Source organism: Solanum stenotomum, chromosome 12 (assembly GCF_019186545.1).
Source record: "Solanum stenotomum isolate F172 chromosome 12, ASM1918654v1, whole genome shotgun sequence".
NCBI lineage: Eukaryota > Viridiplantae > Streptophyta > Magnoliopsida > Solanales > Solanaceae > Solanum > Solanum stenotomum.
Window position 1 is genome coordinate 47079792 of NC_064293.1, and position 15776 is coordinate 47095567.

At 34.9% G+C, this 15776-nt stretch overlaps 3 protein-coding genes across 4 annotated transcripts; 2 read left to right on the forward strand and 1 right to left on the reverse strand.

Moving 5' to 3' along the window:
- Nucleotides 1-1654: 1654 nt before the first annotated feature.
- LOC125848479 (COBRA-like protein 4) lies at nt 1655-4117 on the forward strand. The gene is made up of 6 exons (XM_049528343.1): nt 1655-1785; nt 1880-1959; nt 2301-2757; nt 2834-2981; nt 3080-3357; nt 3463-4117. The coding sequence occupies exons 1-6, from the start codon at nt 1728-1730 to the stop codon at nt 3744-3746; spliced, it is 1305 nt and encodes a 434-aa protein (XP_049384300.1). The 5' UTR covers nt 1655-1727; the 3' UTR covers nt 3747-4117.
- Nucleotides 4118-4415: 298 nt separating this feature from the next.
- On the reverse strand, nt 4416-8142 carry LOC125848480 (protein COBRA-like). Of its 2 annotated transcripts, XM_049528344.1 has the most exons (6): nt 7926-8128; nt 6558-6637; nt 5844-6300; nt 5533-5692; nt 5162-5439; nt 4416-4757 (listed from the first exon to the last, which is right to left on the reverse strand). In XM_049528344.1, the coding sequence occupies exons 3-6, from the start codon at nt 5845-5847 to the stop codon at nt 4465-4467; spliced, it is 735 nt and encodes a 244-aa protein (XP_049384301.1). In that variant the 5' UTR covers nt 5848-6300; nt 6558-6637; nt 7926-8128; the 3' UTR covers nt 4416-4464. The 2 variants fall into 2 exon arrangements, with proteins under 2 accessions (XP_049384301.1, XP_049384302.1); XM_049528345.1 differs by lacking the exons at nt 4416-4757; nt 5162-5439 and having other exon boundaries at nt 7926-8142.
- Nucleotides 8143-10250: 2108 nt separating this feature from the next.
- LOC125848765 (uncharacterized) lies at nt 10251-15773 on the forward strand. Its single transcript, XM_049528690.1, has 6 exons — nt 10251-10580; nt 11616-11997; nt 12759-12955; nt 13131-13278; nt 13889-14042; nt 15372-15773. Exons 1-6 carry the CDS (start codon nt 10522-10524, stop codon nt 15395-15397), a joined length of 966 nt encoding a protein of 321 aa, XP_049384647.1. The 5' UTR covers nt 10251-10521; the 3' UTR covers nt 15398-15773.
- The last annotated feature ends 3 nt before the right edge of the window (nt 15774-15776 follow it).

Here is a 15776-nt window from a genome sequence, read left to right on the forward strand (position 1 = left end):
GGGGGGGGTGGGGGGGGGGGAGGGTAGGGGGGTGGGGGTGGTAATTTTTTTTTAAAAAAAATTTAATGAAAAACTTTAAAATTTTCTTAATTTTTTTTGGGATGGGGTGGGGTGGTAATTTTTTTTTTTTTTTTTACATTTTTTTGGGATAGGGGGCTGGTAGGGGGTGGAGTGAAGTGATAGAAAAAACTTACATTTTTTTTTGTTTTTAAAGTTTTAACAAGATTTCTATTATAATATGGATAAATATGGTTACCCATATTATCCATTGGATAACTCATTTTTACTCATTTAAAATGTGAATCAAGTCGAGTAACTTACCCATTTTTATTTAACTCATTTTTTGATCGATTCATATTCAACTCGACTTGCTTGTTTGCCACTCCTAATCACACTCAAGGGTAAAAGAGAATACTATAGATCCTTCTGGTCCTCGAGGTGGGGTGGAAAAAATAAGTTTGTGTGGGGATGTAGTGGATGAATCATTGGAATTTGGAAAGTAAAGAGATTTTAGGAACATAACTTAGTTATTCTATATATGTCTTGTATAGGAAGGGGACGTTCTACTTGTTACAATATCGTCCCTACCAAAACTTTGCCCTTTCTTTCCTTGAGGTAAACTCTCGCAAGGTGTTACGACTTTTTCACTTTCTAATTCTGACTCACCTCACCGCGTGATCTATATAAATATTTCAAAGTTCTCAATATTTTATTACATCATCAAAATTGAAAATACGCCCTCCGATTCACTTATATTTATAATCATGTTTCAATTTACGAGAATTAATATTTTGAAGTAACATTGAATTTGATTAGTTATATATATATATATATATATATAATTTTGATATTTAAAAGCTATACAAAAAGTATTATAAGTCGCAANTATTCTATATATGTCTTGTATAGGAAGGGGACGTTCTACTTGTTACAATATCGTCCCTACCAAAACTTTGCCCTTTCTTTCCTTGAGGTAAACTCTCGCAAGGTGTTACGACTTTTTCACTTTCTAATTCTGACTCACCTCACCGCGTGATCTATATAAATATTTCAAAGTTCTCAATATTTTATTACATCATCAAAATTGAAAATACGCCCTCCGATTCAATTATATTTATCATCACGTTTCGATTTACGAGAGTCGATTTAATTAATATTTTGAAGTAACATTGAATTTGATTAGTTATATATATATATATAATTTTGATATTTCAAAATTATACAAAAAGTATTATAAGTCACAATCCTTCTCATATTAATAGAATGAAAATACTCTCGTGAACTCAAACATGACATGTAAATATGAACGGAGTGAGTAATTATAAGTCAAAAGGCTTCGATTCGCTTCTTAAATAAAAAAGGTCATCTTTTCTTAGCAGGAAAATCACCGTTAGAATGTTACAGTCACGTATCAAGGAAATATATTAGTTCATTAAAAAAAGAAAAAGAAAAAAACAAAGAGCTTGATGTATACATATGACATATCACTGACCAAATTAAATCCTTGCTTCAAGATTCAGAAAGTACTCCAGCAGCAATATAAATATTAGAGCTAAATCAACAAACAAAATAAAATGTAACAATCAGACTACACATCTTCTCCCTCCTCTTGCTACCAACAGCCAGTTGGTACATAAAGAAATTACACATGCTATACGACTCATATATATAATTCCAAGTATACTACATATTATACGAGTCATTTTTTTTTGTTTTTGACGAAAAAAATGAGAGGTTTGATTGGTGTTGCTGGCTTCTTCTTAATTGCTCTCATTCCTCATGCAGGTGTTTTAATATCCACACTACTCAATTTGTACTCATTTTCCTTTCTGCTTCTTTTCCCCTTTAAACATAACATTTGTTACGTACATTGATGCAGTTGCATTTGATCCGTTGGATCCCAATGGGAATATCACCATCAAATGGGATGTTATGTCTTGGACACCAGATGGCTATGTCGTAAGCGATTTAATTTATATATACTGATCGTGTAAATTATTGCATTTTAATATATTGTAGACGCAAGTGTTGCATGTTCTATTTTATGAACATTCTAATTCCATATAATATAGCATAAATTATTCAAAAGTTGAACCCCATTTGTTTGGAATTTAACAGTAACTTTTACACCATCACATCAATTGTGATTAATTAGTCTTGCTCTAACATGTTAAAAAACCTGATGATTGTGTAAAAATAAATTTTATATATCGTCAGTGTATAAATCTTTTGTTTTCTCTTAGTTTTTGCAAATGGTTAAGTTCCTAGCTAGATGACCATTTTTTGGATCATACTTGTAGGCTACTGTAACGATGAACAATTTCCAAATGTACCGGCATATCATGACCCCTGGTTGGACCCTAGGATGGACATGGGCTAAGAAAGAAGTGATTTGGTCTATGGTGGGTGCACAAACCACTGAACAAGGCGACTGCTCTAAATTCAAAGGCAACATTCCTCACTGCTGCAAGAAGAATCCCACAGTAGTAGATTTGCTCCCTGGAACTCCTTATAACCAGCAATTCACCAATTGCTGCAAAGGTGGTGTCTTGGCTTCTTGGGGCCAAGATCCTCAATCTTCTGTCTCTGCATTTCAAGTTAGCGTGGGCCAAGCCGGTACCACGAATAAGACCGTTAAACTTCCTAAGAACTTCACTTTGCTTGGTCCTGGACCTGGATATACTTGTGGCCCTGCTAAGATTGTTCCACCTACCAAATTTTTCACACCTGATCTTCGACGCAAAACTCAGGCCTTAAGTAAGTCACGTTCCTCAAGTTACATTTTCACGTATGGTCATTGAACTTTATGCACTAATCACTGATCCTTTTGCAGTGACATGGAATGTAACATGCACATACTCCCAATTACTAGCACGAAAACACCCGAGTTGTTGTGTTTCCATGTCAAGTTTCTATAATGAAACCATCACTACTTGTCCTTCTTGTGCTTGTGGTTGTGAGAACAGAAACAAATGTATCAAGTAAGTCTCTAGCTACTTACAGACATAAATTTCCAGAGCACAAAGATTGGATTTCATAAATATATAGTAGTACTTAACTTCTTATGACAAATGTATAGGAGCGACTCCAAACTACTGAGTGTGGTTGGGGTAAACACTCCAAGAAAAGACAATGCACCGTTAATACAGTGTACGCACCATATGTGCCCAATTCGAGTGCATTGGCATGTGAAGCTCAACTACAAGGACTATTGGCGAGTCAAGCTTACTGTAACCAACTTCAATTACAGGATCAATTACACACAATGGACTCTTGTTGTTCAGCATCCAAATCTTAATAATGTTACACAAGTTTTTAGCTTTGATTACAAGCCTCTCGTTCCCTATCAATCCGTCAGTAAGTCCTTAATCTCTATTAAGTATATCCCATTCTCTATCTCTAAACAAGATCATGATATGGGCAAACATATTGATCATGTGCCAATCTAAAATTAATATGCAGATGACACGGGAATGTTCTATGGTATGAAGTTCTACAATGACTTGCTGATGGAAGCAGGGCCATCTGGGACTGTTCAATCAGAAGTGCTTCTCCAGAAGGACAAGGAAACTTTCTCCTTCAAGCAAGGATGGGCATTTCCCCGAAAAGTCTACTTCAATGGCGACGAATGCATGCTGCCACCACCAGATACTTATCCGTACTTACCCAACTCTGCCCATCGTAGCCCTGCTGCCTTCACAACATTGTTATTTTCCCTGCTTTTCCTTTTTACTATACTCTTTTGATCTTTTCTCTAGTTTTGTCAGTCGTTGAAACTTTTGAAGTTAAGCAACCACAAGTTCCGTAGGATGTTGGATCACAGATGTAAATTCTTTGAAAGGACAAATCCGTTGTGTGCATAGGAATATCACACTGAACTCCACAGGGTCATTATAGGAATTGATAAATGAAAACTTCATTCATGTCATGAAACGCTCACAGAATAATGTACATTGCTAGCTCAAGGAAGACAAAGTTTATAGAATATAGCATTCACACAATAATGTTTAATTGAATACTGGAAAAAGATATGTACCTCAGCTGAGATATACAGCAAAATCGCACCACCGTAGATCGGACAAAATGCAACTCCTGCTGCAAAGTATCTTTTTTACAATGTAGAAAGCCATTACAAAACATTAGTAGAGAAAACAAGAGTATCAGAGTATCTAATATAAGCAGTTACATGTGTTTGTGAATTGGTCTTTACTTCCATACAGCCTATACACACTATGAACTTGACAAACCTACAAAATACAAAAACCATGTGACACAACTGCTAAAGGAGACTATGGTAGCAGCCCTTTTAGCATGAAACTAATATATGCACACCACCAGTTAGAACGCATGGCCATTGCTCAGCCATACCAACTCACACGCCATTCTTGGCAATAGCACGAGTGTCAACCCAGAGATAACAAACTAAAACAGATATACATTGCACTATACACAGATGATAATTTTTTAAATGTATGTAAGGACAACTGCCATCGAAGCTATCAGTGTCACCACAAATGTAATCAGAGACACCTCCCATCGTGAACCAGCATTTGGCAAGTATGGATATGCATCAGGAGGAGGCATCACACAGTTGTCTCCATTGAAATAAATTCTGTGAGGAAATGCCCACCCCTTCTCAAAAGTGAAAGTTGATGCATCCTTCCGGAATAGTAGCTCTGACTGGACATTTCCTGAAGGACCTGCTTGCATGAGCAGATCATTGTAGAATTTCACACCCCATAGCATAGCAGTGTCATCTGTAATAACATCCATAAGATTAGTCGTATCATTTTCAATCTCTCAGCTGACCCTGTAGAGGTACAAAAACTAAGTGTAGTCACAACCAAAAGTAATGACAATTCTAGAGTAAATAAAAAATGGAGAGGCAGATCCCATTTTCGGATATCCCACAAATTGTCACATTCTAAAACTAGATGTTTTCATTCCAAAATTACCTTCCAATTTTAGGTGCCTCCGAACAGCTCTTACATAAGGAGATAATAGAATAAACATGACATACTTCAACTTTGCTTACCATATGTGAAATAAGCTATAGCGAGAATATTATTAGAAGGACCGAAAAACTGCTAATATATCTAATTCACAAATGAAACAATGACAGCTAAATGTCAGAGCATTTACAATCGGATTGAGGACTTACTGATTGATCCATACGGAGTTAGTGACTTGTAATTAAAGCTGAATAATGTAGTGAGGTTGTCAAAGTTTGGATGTTGGACAACTAAGTTCCATTGCGTATAATTCATCCGGTAATTGAAGTTTGTTATAGTGATCTTCACTCTCCAATATTCCTTGTAATTGAGTTTCACATGCCAATGAATCCTAATTGGGCACATATGCTTTGTGCATTGTACCAAAGGAACGTAATTGTTCTTCCCATGGTCTGATACAACTGAAGCTAGGTGTGGCGTTTCTGGACTGCAATGAAGCTTGAGAAGAAAGTAATTAATAAAAACACTTTAATAATAACAATGCTAATTAGAATTGGTGAAAAGAAATTCTGGGTCATACTCTACACAACTCCCACGCTGAGTGCCATTACTCTGACAGCCACAAGTGCACGTCGGGCAGGGCACAATCGTGTCGTTGTAGAAGGATGAGAGGGACACACAACATGTAGGAGTCTTTTGAGCTAGGAATTGTGAGTAAGTGCATGTGACATTCCAAGTCACTGTCAACGACAACATGAAAGGTTAGAACCCAATCTTCAATAGATTGCAACTGTGTGTATCTTAATGAACTTGACTAAAGTTTGTAAGATTGGCACACAAGTTGCCAATCATAAGAATGGGAACTGCATGTACTTGAGCCAAGTAACTTACTCATAGCCTGTGTCACTCTTCTCCCATCTGCAGAGACGAACTAAGTCGGTTTTACAATTTTAGCAGGTCCACAAGTATAACCAGGCCCTGGAGCCTTTAATGTGAAGTTCTTAGGTACTCGCACTGTTTTATTGGTTGTTCCAGCAGCACCAACACTAATTTGAAATGAGCTAACAGCGTTGGCCGGATCTTGTCCCCATGAGTTGATCACTCCTCCCTTGCAACAATTTGCAATCTGTTGGTTGTAAGGAGTTCCAGGCAGCATGTCAACAACTGTTGGATCTTTCTTACAGCAATGTGGAATATTTCCTTTATATTTTGAACAATCTCCCTGCTCTGTTGTTTGACCTCCCATCATGGTCCATATGACTTCCTTCTTTGCCCATGTCCAGCCCAAACTCCAGCCCGGTGCTTGAATATGCCTATATTGTTGAAAATTGTACATTGTCACCACAGCCTGTTAACTTCCAAACGGTTAATGATTAGAAGCTTCCAGTTTGAGAAATGCTTATCAGAAGAAGAAAATAAAGAGAAGGGAGTCAAAAGGGACTGTCAAGCTTAAATGACTAAAACTCTATGTTATGTACGTCAAAGCTATTGAGATGAATAAACTGCATCCAAATTAGCCTCTGCTCTATTGCGTGGAGGTCATCTAAAGATTCATCTAAGGGAGGTCTAAATTATCAATAGATGATCAAGATTACTGTTACTTACCACATATCCATCAGGTGCCCAGCTGATCACATCCCATTTTATAGTAATGTTTCCATTTGGATCAAGTGGATCAAAGGCATCTGGTAGAAAAAGTAAAATGTATTAGTTAAAAACCACCTACACTTTCCTATGCACAGTTATCTCTTGATAACGCAATAGCGATGGGGAAGTGAAGACATGTTTCAAATGTAATGTTTAATATTGGTCCACAAAATAGACCAAACAATGAATATGTTTCTCAAGGAAAATATTTTCGGAGAAGATTTTTCTTCATAAACTCTTCTATAAGTCAAATTTTAGTAGTACATGCACAATTTAAACATAGAAATCTTAACCATCATTCTAATTGCAACTTGTTATATAACTGGGCTACCTAAAGTTAAGTTCTGCAATCTCATAATATGAATGACTACAAAGAGAAGAAAATTACTATTATTTTGAGATTGCTTAACAATTCTACAGTAATTTCTAAGTTCATATTCAACCGAGAAACAATTAAATTACAGAACCACTGATTTAAGCATGGGAGTCAACGAATTTCGTTCAATCCTGTGTTTTGGAGAATGCAAAGCTGCAAAGAAGAGTCAGATTATATATTTCACGACATCATTTTAATCATAAAACATGACCATGATACCACAGAGGCTATAACAAAAACTGTTAACCCGATATTTTTGTTCTTTATACTGAAATTATCACCACAATTAAAATTGCTTCAATTCATGCAGTACATTCATTTTGTACTAGAAAAGACACTAAAAATCTAATCTTGGAGCTCATTTTTTCCAAGAATAAACCAAATCAACACCCAATGTCCTGTTGCCTAACAAGATTTTGCTTGACTAGAAACAGAATACTGAAATTTTCACTTCACAGAGTCCCTTGATACTTGATACTTGATATATATGTCCAATCATAGCAACAAAGATATAACCGTTACCATTAAAATCAAATTTTTGATTCTTAAATCATAGATAAACATGCTAATCTCTCAGAAAATAGCCAACAAGAGCAATTTTTTCCTCCCTCAACTAATAGCTATTATCTTATAATTTGTCCAATTAAAAAAAAGTGACTTTCTAACGTAATAATTACAGACTCTATTTCAATTTATTTATTTTTAGTCCAAAGAACACGTTTTTCTAAGCATGACATGTTTAATACCAAAAAATTGAAGTATGTTTTTGTGTTCATTTAATTTAAAACCATACCATTCAAAAGTCTTGTTTGATTTCATAAACTTTGTATCAAATTAAAATCAGACTAACAAATTAAAACAGACGGACGGGGTATTAGTTGAGTAAGAACAGAGAATCAAACCAACCTAAGCAACTAGTAAAATCCAAGTAAATAGTCAAGATAACTAACCTGTTGAATGGAAGCTGAAGGAAGAAAGCAAGAATAGTACAAGTATGGTGGAAGCAAAAAATCTGAACAAGCCCATTTTGGTGTTGTAGCAGCTTTACATTTTCTTGAACATTCTTTTTTTTTTTTCTTTTTTTCTGGTTTTCTGTGTGCTACGTACTGAAGGGGTGAAAAAGAAGGACAAAGAGTCAGGTGACAAGTGGAAGAAGCTAAATAACTCTGAGGCCAAGCTTGTCCATTCCAATAAACTCCACTTTATTCAAATCCTCCTAGATAGTGGTGGTCACTAGTTACCCACTAGCCACTGCAATTAAAATAAAATTCATGTTACTTTCCTATTTATTATTCCGTTTGTTCCAATTCATGTGACATCTCTCAAAATTTGAAAATTTTAACAAGTTTATTTTTAATCATAATTTTTTTATATATCTTATAATTATTATGAATTGTTAATTACAGTAACTTATAGCACTTTTTACTTAGTTTATAAACATGTAGATTTCATTTCAAAAAAAATTAAAAATTTTATATGTAAATTTCTGATTAATCTTAAATCGTTTAGCTTTCAAAAAATAAAAAAATATCACATAAATTGAAACTATATTAAATTGGGTGTTGGAGATGGTTTGCTTGGGATATAGGCTACATAGTGTTAAGGCGAATAAGTTGACTAAAATTAATTAGGGTCTACATGCCAAATAAATAAAAAGCATTACATTGTAATTATTTTCCATTTTAAGGTAAGAGAAAACAAAGATGCGCAAGCCAAATTCCAGAATCTCGAGTCCCCTCCATCAAAGAATAATCAGCAAATATAGACAATTCTTAGTTACGTTAATAATTAAAACCCTACCATCTACCCAATGTAACAAGATTGGAACCAAGATACTCTTTAGTCTTAAATTATCTTTTTTCGTGTTTTATTTTTATCTGATAATTAAAAAATAAATCACCGAGTATTTCTTATTTTTGCTGAAATTAGACCTGAGATCCTATTAGCTCTCAATACTTCATCAAATTATTGCCCGTCATTTGTCGTGTTTCTCTTTTATCTTTTACTTTTAAAAAAATATTAATTAAGAGTTGTTTTTTATATTATTATATTTGTACTTGTCTTAAAATATAATATATCAGTGTTCACTCTATTTATGTATCATCTTGAAATGTTTTTAATTTTCAAGAACAATTATATTAAACTTGGAAATACATGCCACAAAACAATTGTTTTTGTATAAATCTCTATATCCTTGATTCTTACTTTCATTTCTTTGTGGGGTAAGTGATTTCATACATCAAACTATTGCTATTTTTTTTTAATTCCTTCTTGAATTTCTATCTCTTTAATTTCGTTCGTTAATTAATTTAGTTTCAATTATCCTACTTGGGTGTTATTTCTTTAATTCCTTCTTGAATTTCTATCTCTTTAATTTATATTTTTGAAAATATTATTTGAAGAAAAGTGCAATAAGTAATCTTATAGTTAACGAGACATAACTAGTTATTTCATCTGTTGGTCTCATGAAACCAAACCCATTTGGGTTGAAGTTTGTAATTGACGCAATGCAAAAAATGTTGTTTAATTTAACCTCAATTTTTATTTATATTCTTTAATTTTTTATGTACACGAGTAGACATATAAATTTATATAAAGTTGAATATTTAGATCACATATTTTATGCAGTATAATACAAGTAAGACGCCATTTATGATGCAAATTGCCACATAGAACGCTTTGTAGGACACATTTGTCTATTTGTTCAATTTTATACAAGTTGTTCTTCCATGATGACTCAGTTGATTTGAAAGGTGGTGATTCTGAATCGATTTCCTCTCAATGTCTGCTGAATCGAGTTTGCTGCATAGGGCTTTCCTAGTGTGATTTTACATTTTGTGCACGGTTAATGCACTAGGTTGTGTCAGAGATTTAGCGGCGGCAGGTTATCTTGAAGTTCCAAAAAAAAAAAAAAATCTTTACACAAGTCTAAGTGTCGAGTCATAAATATCTATATGAGTGATTTAATAAGTACTCCCTTTGTCCCATGTTAGATGGACATATTACTATAAATACTTGTCCCATATTACTTGATCACAATCAAGCTAAAATTAATTAATTTGTTTTCATTTTACACCTACAATTAATATGACTTTTGGAAGTTTAAACAAATTTTGAAGAGGCTAATTAATATTAACATAGGATAAAATAGTAAAGTTAATCAATCCATACATAAAATAGAAAGCGTCCATCTAATATGAGTCGAATGACGTAGTTTTAAATAAAATAATTCAATATTCTATAAGAAAAATTAAAAAGGAAAAGGCCAATGTATAAAGACCTAACAACTTCTCTGTTTCCAATTCCAAATATTATAATTTCACACAAAACGAATAAACCGATTTAAAAAGTTGGTAATAGAAGGAGGAGAAGCATTATATTGACCATTTGGTCGGTGCTTTTCCTCCAAGAAACTTCTCCGATTACAATATTCTTTGTAGACTCTCCATTTTCCAATTTGTTTTGCAAAATTTGCTGCAAAAAAAAAATAACGACTTGCTTTCTTTCATATTAGCCGAGCTAGGGTTTTGAACAGTTGTATTTTTAATGGAGGTTGCTGGATCTACAAGGAAGCCATTTCAACAAACCGAGATTAACTGGGACAAGTAAGCTTTCTTTGTTGGTAATTTTGATGTTCTTTTTTTTTTTTTCGTATCCTAATGATGAAATGATTATGTGTTTAATTATGTAAAATGATGATCGGTGTTTCAGGTTGTTATTGATACGTGTTTGATTATGGAAATTGATATTCGTTTCCAATAATTTAGGGTTAGGAATATAAATAATTTCAAGATTGCACCTGGGTAGGGTTGAAAATTAGCTGAGATCTTTATGCAGTTATATTGAGAATTAACCATGAAATGCAAAGGTTGCCATTTGGGACTCATAGTATTTCCTGAGGATGAAATTTTATCTTAGAAAGTGATTTAGTTTGAAATGGGAGTTAATTGTGAGTGGGCATTACAAAATGATTTTCCGGCTAAACCAGAGAGGGAGACTAATGTTTTTACACAATCCTGTGTACTATAAAAGTGACTTGCCTTCGAAATTGAATAGTATGAGGCTTAAACTGTATTCAATATAGATTCTTATTTTACATATTTATTTAGTAGACAAAAGGTTCACCAAGACGCTGGAAAAAAAATTTTGGAGGTCTCAAATTCGAAACCCCTTGCCAGTGAAAGCAAGGGGTTTGCCTTCTGGGTCGAGCTCGTCGCACCAGGCTTGCCTAGTGCAGGTTACCTCTTTTATGTGGTTTGCGAGCTATTGCATAGAAGCGGGGGTTTTACCCTGTGTGCACCCAAAAGGTAGCGGCTGTGGGTTTCCTTATCATCAAAAAAAAAAAAGACGCTGGAAAAATCAGTAGAATGGAGAATTTTCAGGTTCTATCTCAAGTGGATTTCATGCCTCCAAAGTTTTGTAATCTTTAACATAGATTTAAGTTTCTATCTTATAGGATAATTATTTAACTGTCAAGTAGGATCTGTTTGTGCTGCAGCTTAATCTTTTAATGATGTAGTGGTCTGAAGGGATAATTTCTTTGCTTGTATGCAGGCTTCCTTCTATATATTTAAATCCCTCTTTTTAAGTTTTTCTTTTAAACTTCATGCTTCTCTTTATATCTTCCACCTCTGATGCAGGCTTGATAAGACTAGGTTCTATGTCGTAGGAGCTGGGATATTTACAGGGCTTACTGTTGCACTATACCCCATTTCTGTCATCAAAACTAGAATGCAGGTGGCAACCAATAATGCTGCAAACGAGAGTGCATTTTCTGTTGTCAGGGGCCTAGTGCGAAATGATGGCATTCCCGGTTTATATAGAGGTTTTGGAACTGTCATTACAGGGGCGGTTCCTGCCAGAATTATATTTCTCACAGCACTAGAGACCACTAAGGTGACTGCATTTAAGATGGTTGAACCGTTCAAACTATCAGAACCTGTACAGGCAGCTATAGCAAATGGTGTTGCTGGCATGCTGGCATCTCTTTGTTCACAATCTGTCTTTGTTCCAATTGACATAGTATGGCCTTTATCTGCTCATTCTTTTTTTTCATTAATAGTGGCATAATGACTTGGATAAGTGGACTGTGAATTAGACATAATTTATTCTCTAGAAATCCACTTATAGCTAGATTAACTATCTGATTAAATCTGGAGAATATTTTCTTAAATTATCAGATTGCTCTTTGTTCTTTTTTGTCATTTACTCGAATTTGCATTAGAACACTAACTACACTTGGCTAAATTGAGCACAGCAGTGGGATTATTTAAGTTGTGTTTCAAAGGTTTATGCTCTTCCTTTTTTTATTGTTACTACCCTACATCCTACCAATGTTATCAAAGGCGCGCTTAAGCCCTGAAGTGAGGCTCAAAACATGTTGAGCGCTTCACCCCGCTTTCTGTGCGCTTCAGCGTCGTCATCAAGATTCTAAGACAAACTTTTCCTTGCCAACGAGCCTCTTATGAAGAAGTGACACTAAACAATTGATATTTCACTTTATCATAAATTTTTTTCAATTTCTTTGGACATATATTTGTCATTCATGTTTATAATTATTAGTCTTGGACTAAACATATATGTTTGTATTTTTTTCTCCCTTTGCGCCTTTTTTCATTAAAGCCCACGCTTTATTTACACTTTGCGCTTAAAGCCCCCATGGACCTTAGAGCTTTTTTGTGCTTTTCACCTTTGATAACACTGCATCCTACTGCAGCTAGCCACAATTTGTATATGAGTTTTTTCAAGTTCTGAAATTAATTTCATGAAATTTGATGAAAAAGGTTAGTCAAAGGTTAATGGTGCAAGGATACTCAGGACATGCAAGCTACAATGGAGGCTTGGATGTTGCTCGCAAAGTTCTGAAGTCAGAAGGTATTCGTGGACTATATAGAGGATTCAGTCTATCTGTTCTAACGTACTCCCCATCCAGTGCTGTATGGTGGGCAAGTTATGGTTCGAGCCAGCGCTTCATTTGGAGGTTAGATGATAATGCTGATCTTTCAAAATTCATTAAGAGTGGACTTTGTCCCTTTCCTCCCATTCACTTTCTTGTTATGCCCTTGAATTGGGTTGCATCGTCAAGTATTTTTGTTCTACAGATTTCTATTGGGTAATCCTTTTGTGACTTTATCATTGCTTGTGGTGTCTATCAGCAAGCTCTTGGATAATGGAACTGAGCATGGTGGGCCTGCTCCCAGCCAGGGGAAAATAGTGTCAGTTCAAGCTGCTGGTGGGATCATTGCCGGTGCTACTGCATCTTGCATAACAACTCCATTGGACACCATTAAAACTCGGTTGCAGGTATTACCTTTGGTTTCTGTTATGAACTCTGTTGCTTGTATCTATCTTTAAAATAGCTACTGCTTTTTCTGCATTTTTCAAAATTGTCCGTACTGTTTACGCTTGATTATATTCATGTGCCCGTCTTGGATGCTTCTCCTTTTTCCTTATATGTTTACTTGGATGGCTGTTCCCTTCTTTCATGCTCTCTGAAGGCTTATGCTGCTCGGACTCTTCAAAAATCCCGTTGGGTGCATGTCAGATCCTCCAAAAGTAGTGGATTTTTGGATGATCCGGCAAGAGTGCGGCAGAGTTTTAGAGAGTCCGAGCAACATACTACTTACAACTATACTATGAACTTTGGTAGCTGCTCCCTTTTAGATGGTTTAGGTGTTCTTTTTGTTTTCTATGCGCAGATAGTTGCACACAATTGTGCATTAATAGCTGCTTTTTTCATCTGTATAGAAATTGTTGATATTCTGTTTTCCCTTTGGTGGTCAGATACATAACTGTGAGTGTTGACAAACAATTCCTATTAAAACTCTAGCCTAGTTTGTTGTCTTGCATGTCGTGTAATTAGTCTCAGCTTCGAGTCTTGTTATTTAAGGACCTTCTTTTTCATGCATTACAGGTGATGGGACACGACAAGAGACCTACTGCACGGCAAGTAGTTAAGCAGCTAATTGCCGAGGATGGTTGGACAGGATTTTACAGGGGATTAGGTCCAAGATTTGTCAGCATGTCAGCGTGGGGAACCTCCATGATACTTGCCTATGAATATCTCAGTAGGGTCTTTAACCTCTTCTTCTCTTTCGTTTACTTTTAACTACTTCATGAGCAATATTTCATAATATTTGGAAGTCCAAGTGTCATCTTCGAAACCTAACATGGTGCTGTTATTAATGTGTCCAATTGAATCAAACTGGTAGGTCTTCCACTTGATTTAATCAGTAACCTTGGCTTCTTATGTGATTCTTTTTCCTAGTTTATATGGGACCTTTGTAGTCACATTATTCTGATTTTGTGATTGATCTTGTTATGTCTCAAGTCACTAGCTATCATAATTATTACATTTACTTATAAAATTGAGGCTTTCCTGTTCTTAATGTTTCATTATCAGTTTTATCAGATTCTGTGACCAATCTGTTTACCTACTGATTCTGTGTCTATAAATCTGGTTTGTTATAAAGAGGTGTATGTCTGTTCTATCAGACTTCACTTGATGCAAGCTGTTTTACCTGAATTAGACGTTCACAAGAATGTCCTTTGTAGCATAGTGAGCAAACAATAAAATCCAGTTGGTAATCAATTTGTGACAAATAACTTAGCATATTCGTAAAGGAGATAAGCTCCACTGGTCTAGTTCTTGATTCTAGTAAAAAAAACAAACTTCTAACTGATGCTCCGTTTATGACAATATGATTGCCAATTAATCAAGAGAAAGAGTTCTATTGTTAAAATTCTCAAGTGTACCCTTTGGGGTGGCCCAGTGGTTTGAGCTTGGGACTTCCATGTTGGAGGTCTCANNATTATTCTGATTTTGTGATTGATCTTGTTATGTCTCAAGTCACTAGCTATCATAACTATTACATTTACCTATAAAATTGAGGCTTTCCTGTTCTTAATGTTTCATTATCAGTTTTATCAGATTCTGTGACCAATCTGTTTACCTACTGATTCTGTGTCTATAAATCTGGTTTGTTATAAAGAGGTGTATGTCTGCTCTATCAGACTTCACTTGATGCAAGCTGTTTTACCTGAATTAGACGTTCACAAGTATGCCCTTTGTAGCATAGTGAGCAAACAATAAAATCCAGTTGGTACTCAATTTGTGATAAATAACTTTAGCATATTCATAAAGGAGATAAGCTCCACTAGTCTAGTTCTTGATTCTAGTAAAAAAATAACTTCTTAACTGATGCTCCGTTTATGACAATATGATTGCCAATTAATCAAGAGAAAGAGCTCTATTGTTAAAATTCTCAAGTGTCATGCTTTCAGGTTCTGGAAATAACTTAGATGGAATACGCTACTACTATACTATTTTCTTAACATGAAGATATGAAAACTTGTTTAATAATTTTTCCTGAAACTTGATTTTTTTTTGTTGGCAGAGCGCTTGTGTGCAGTAAACGAATAGATTGATGAAAGCTAGCTGCCAGACGACTCTTGCGGTAGGGTTTTTATACTACTGACATACAGTATTGAGAGCTGGAGATAACAAGACCGCGGCTGATTAGCTGTCTGTATACAAATGACACTATGACGGTGTTATATGTTGACTTGGAATCCAAGTACCTGGCCAAAATACAATTAATTTTCTTAGGGATTTCTCACAATATTCTTAAATGATTTTTGCCAGATAAATGCTACATTCATTGGTTGTAGTGAGTCGCTACAAGGAGGACGAAGGACGTATCCTTGAATAATTTTTGCCAGATAATAAATGTAAAATGTAATATTCATTCATACAAGAATAGATAAATGCTTGATCAACTTCATTTTTCAAGGCTTTATAT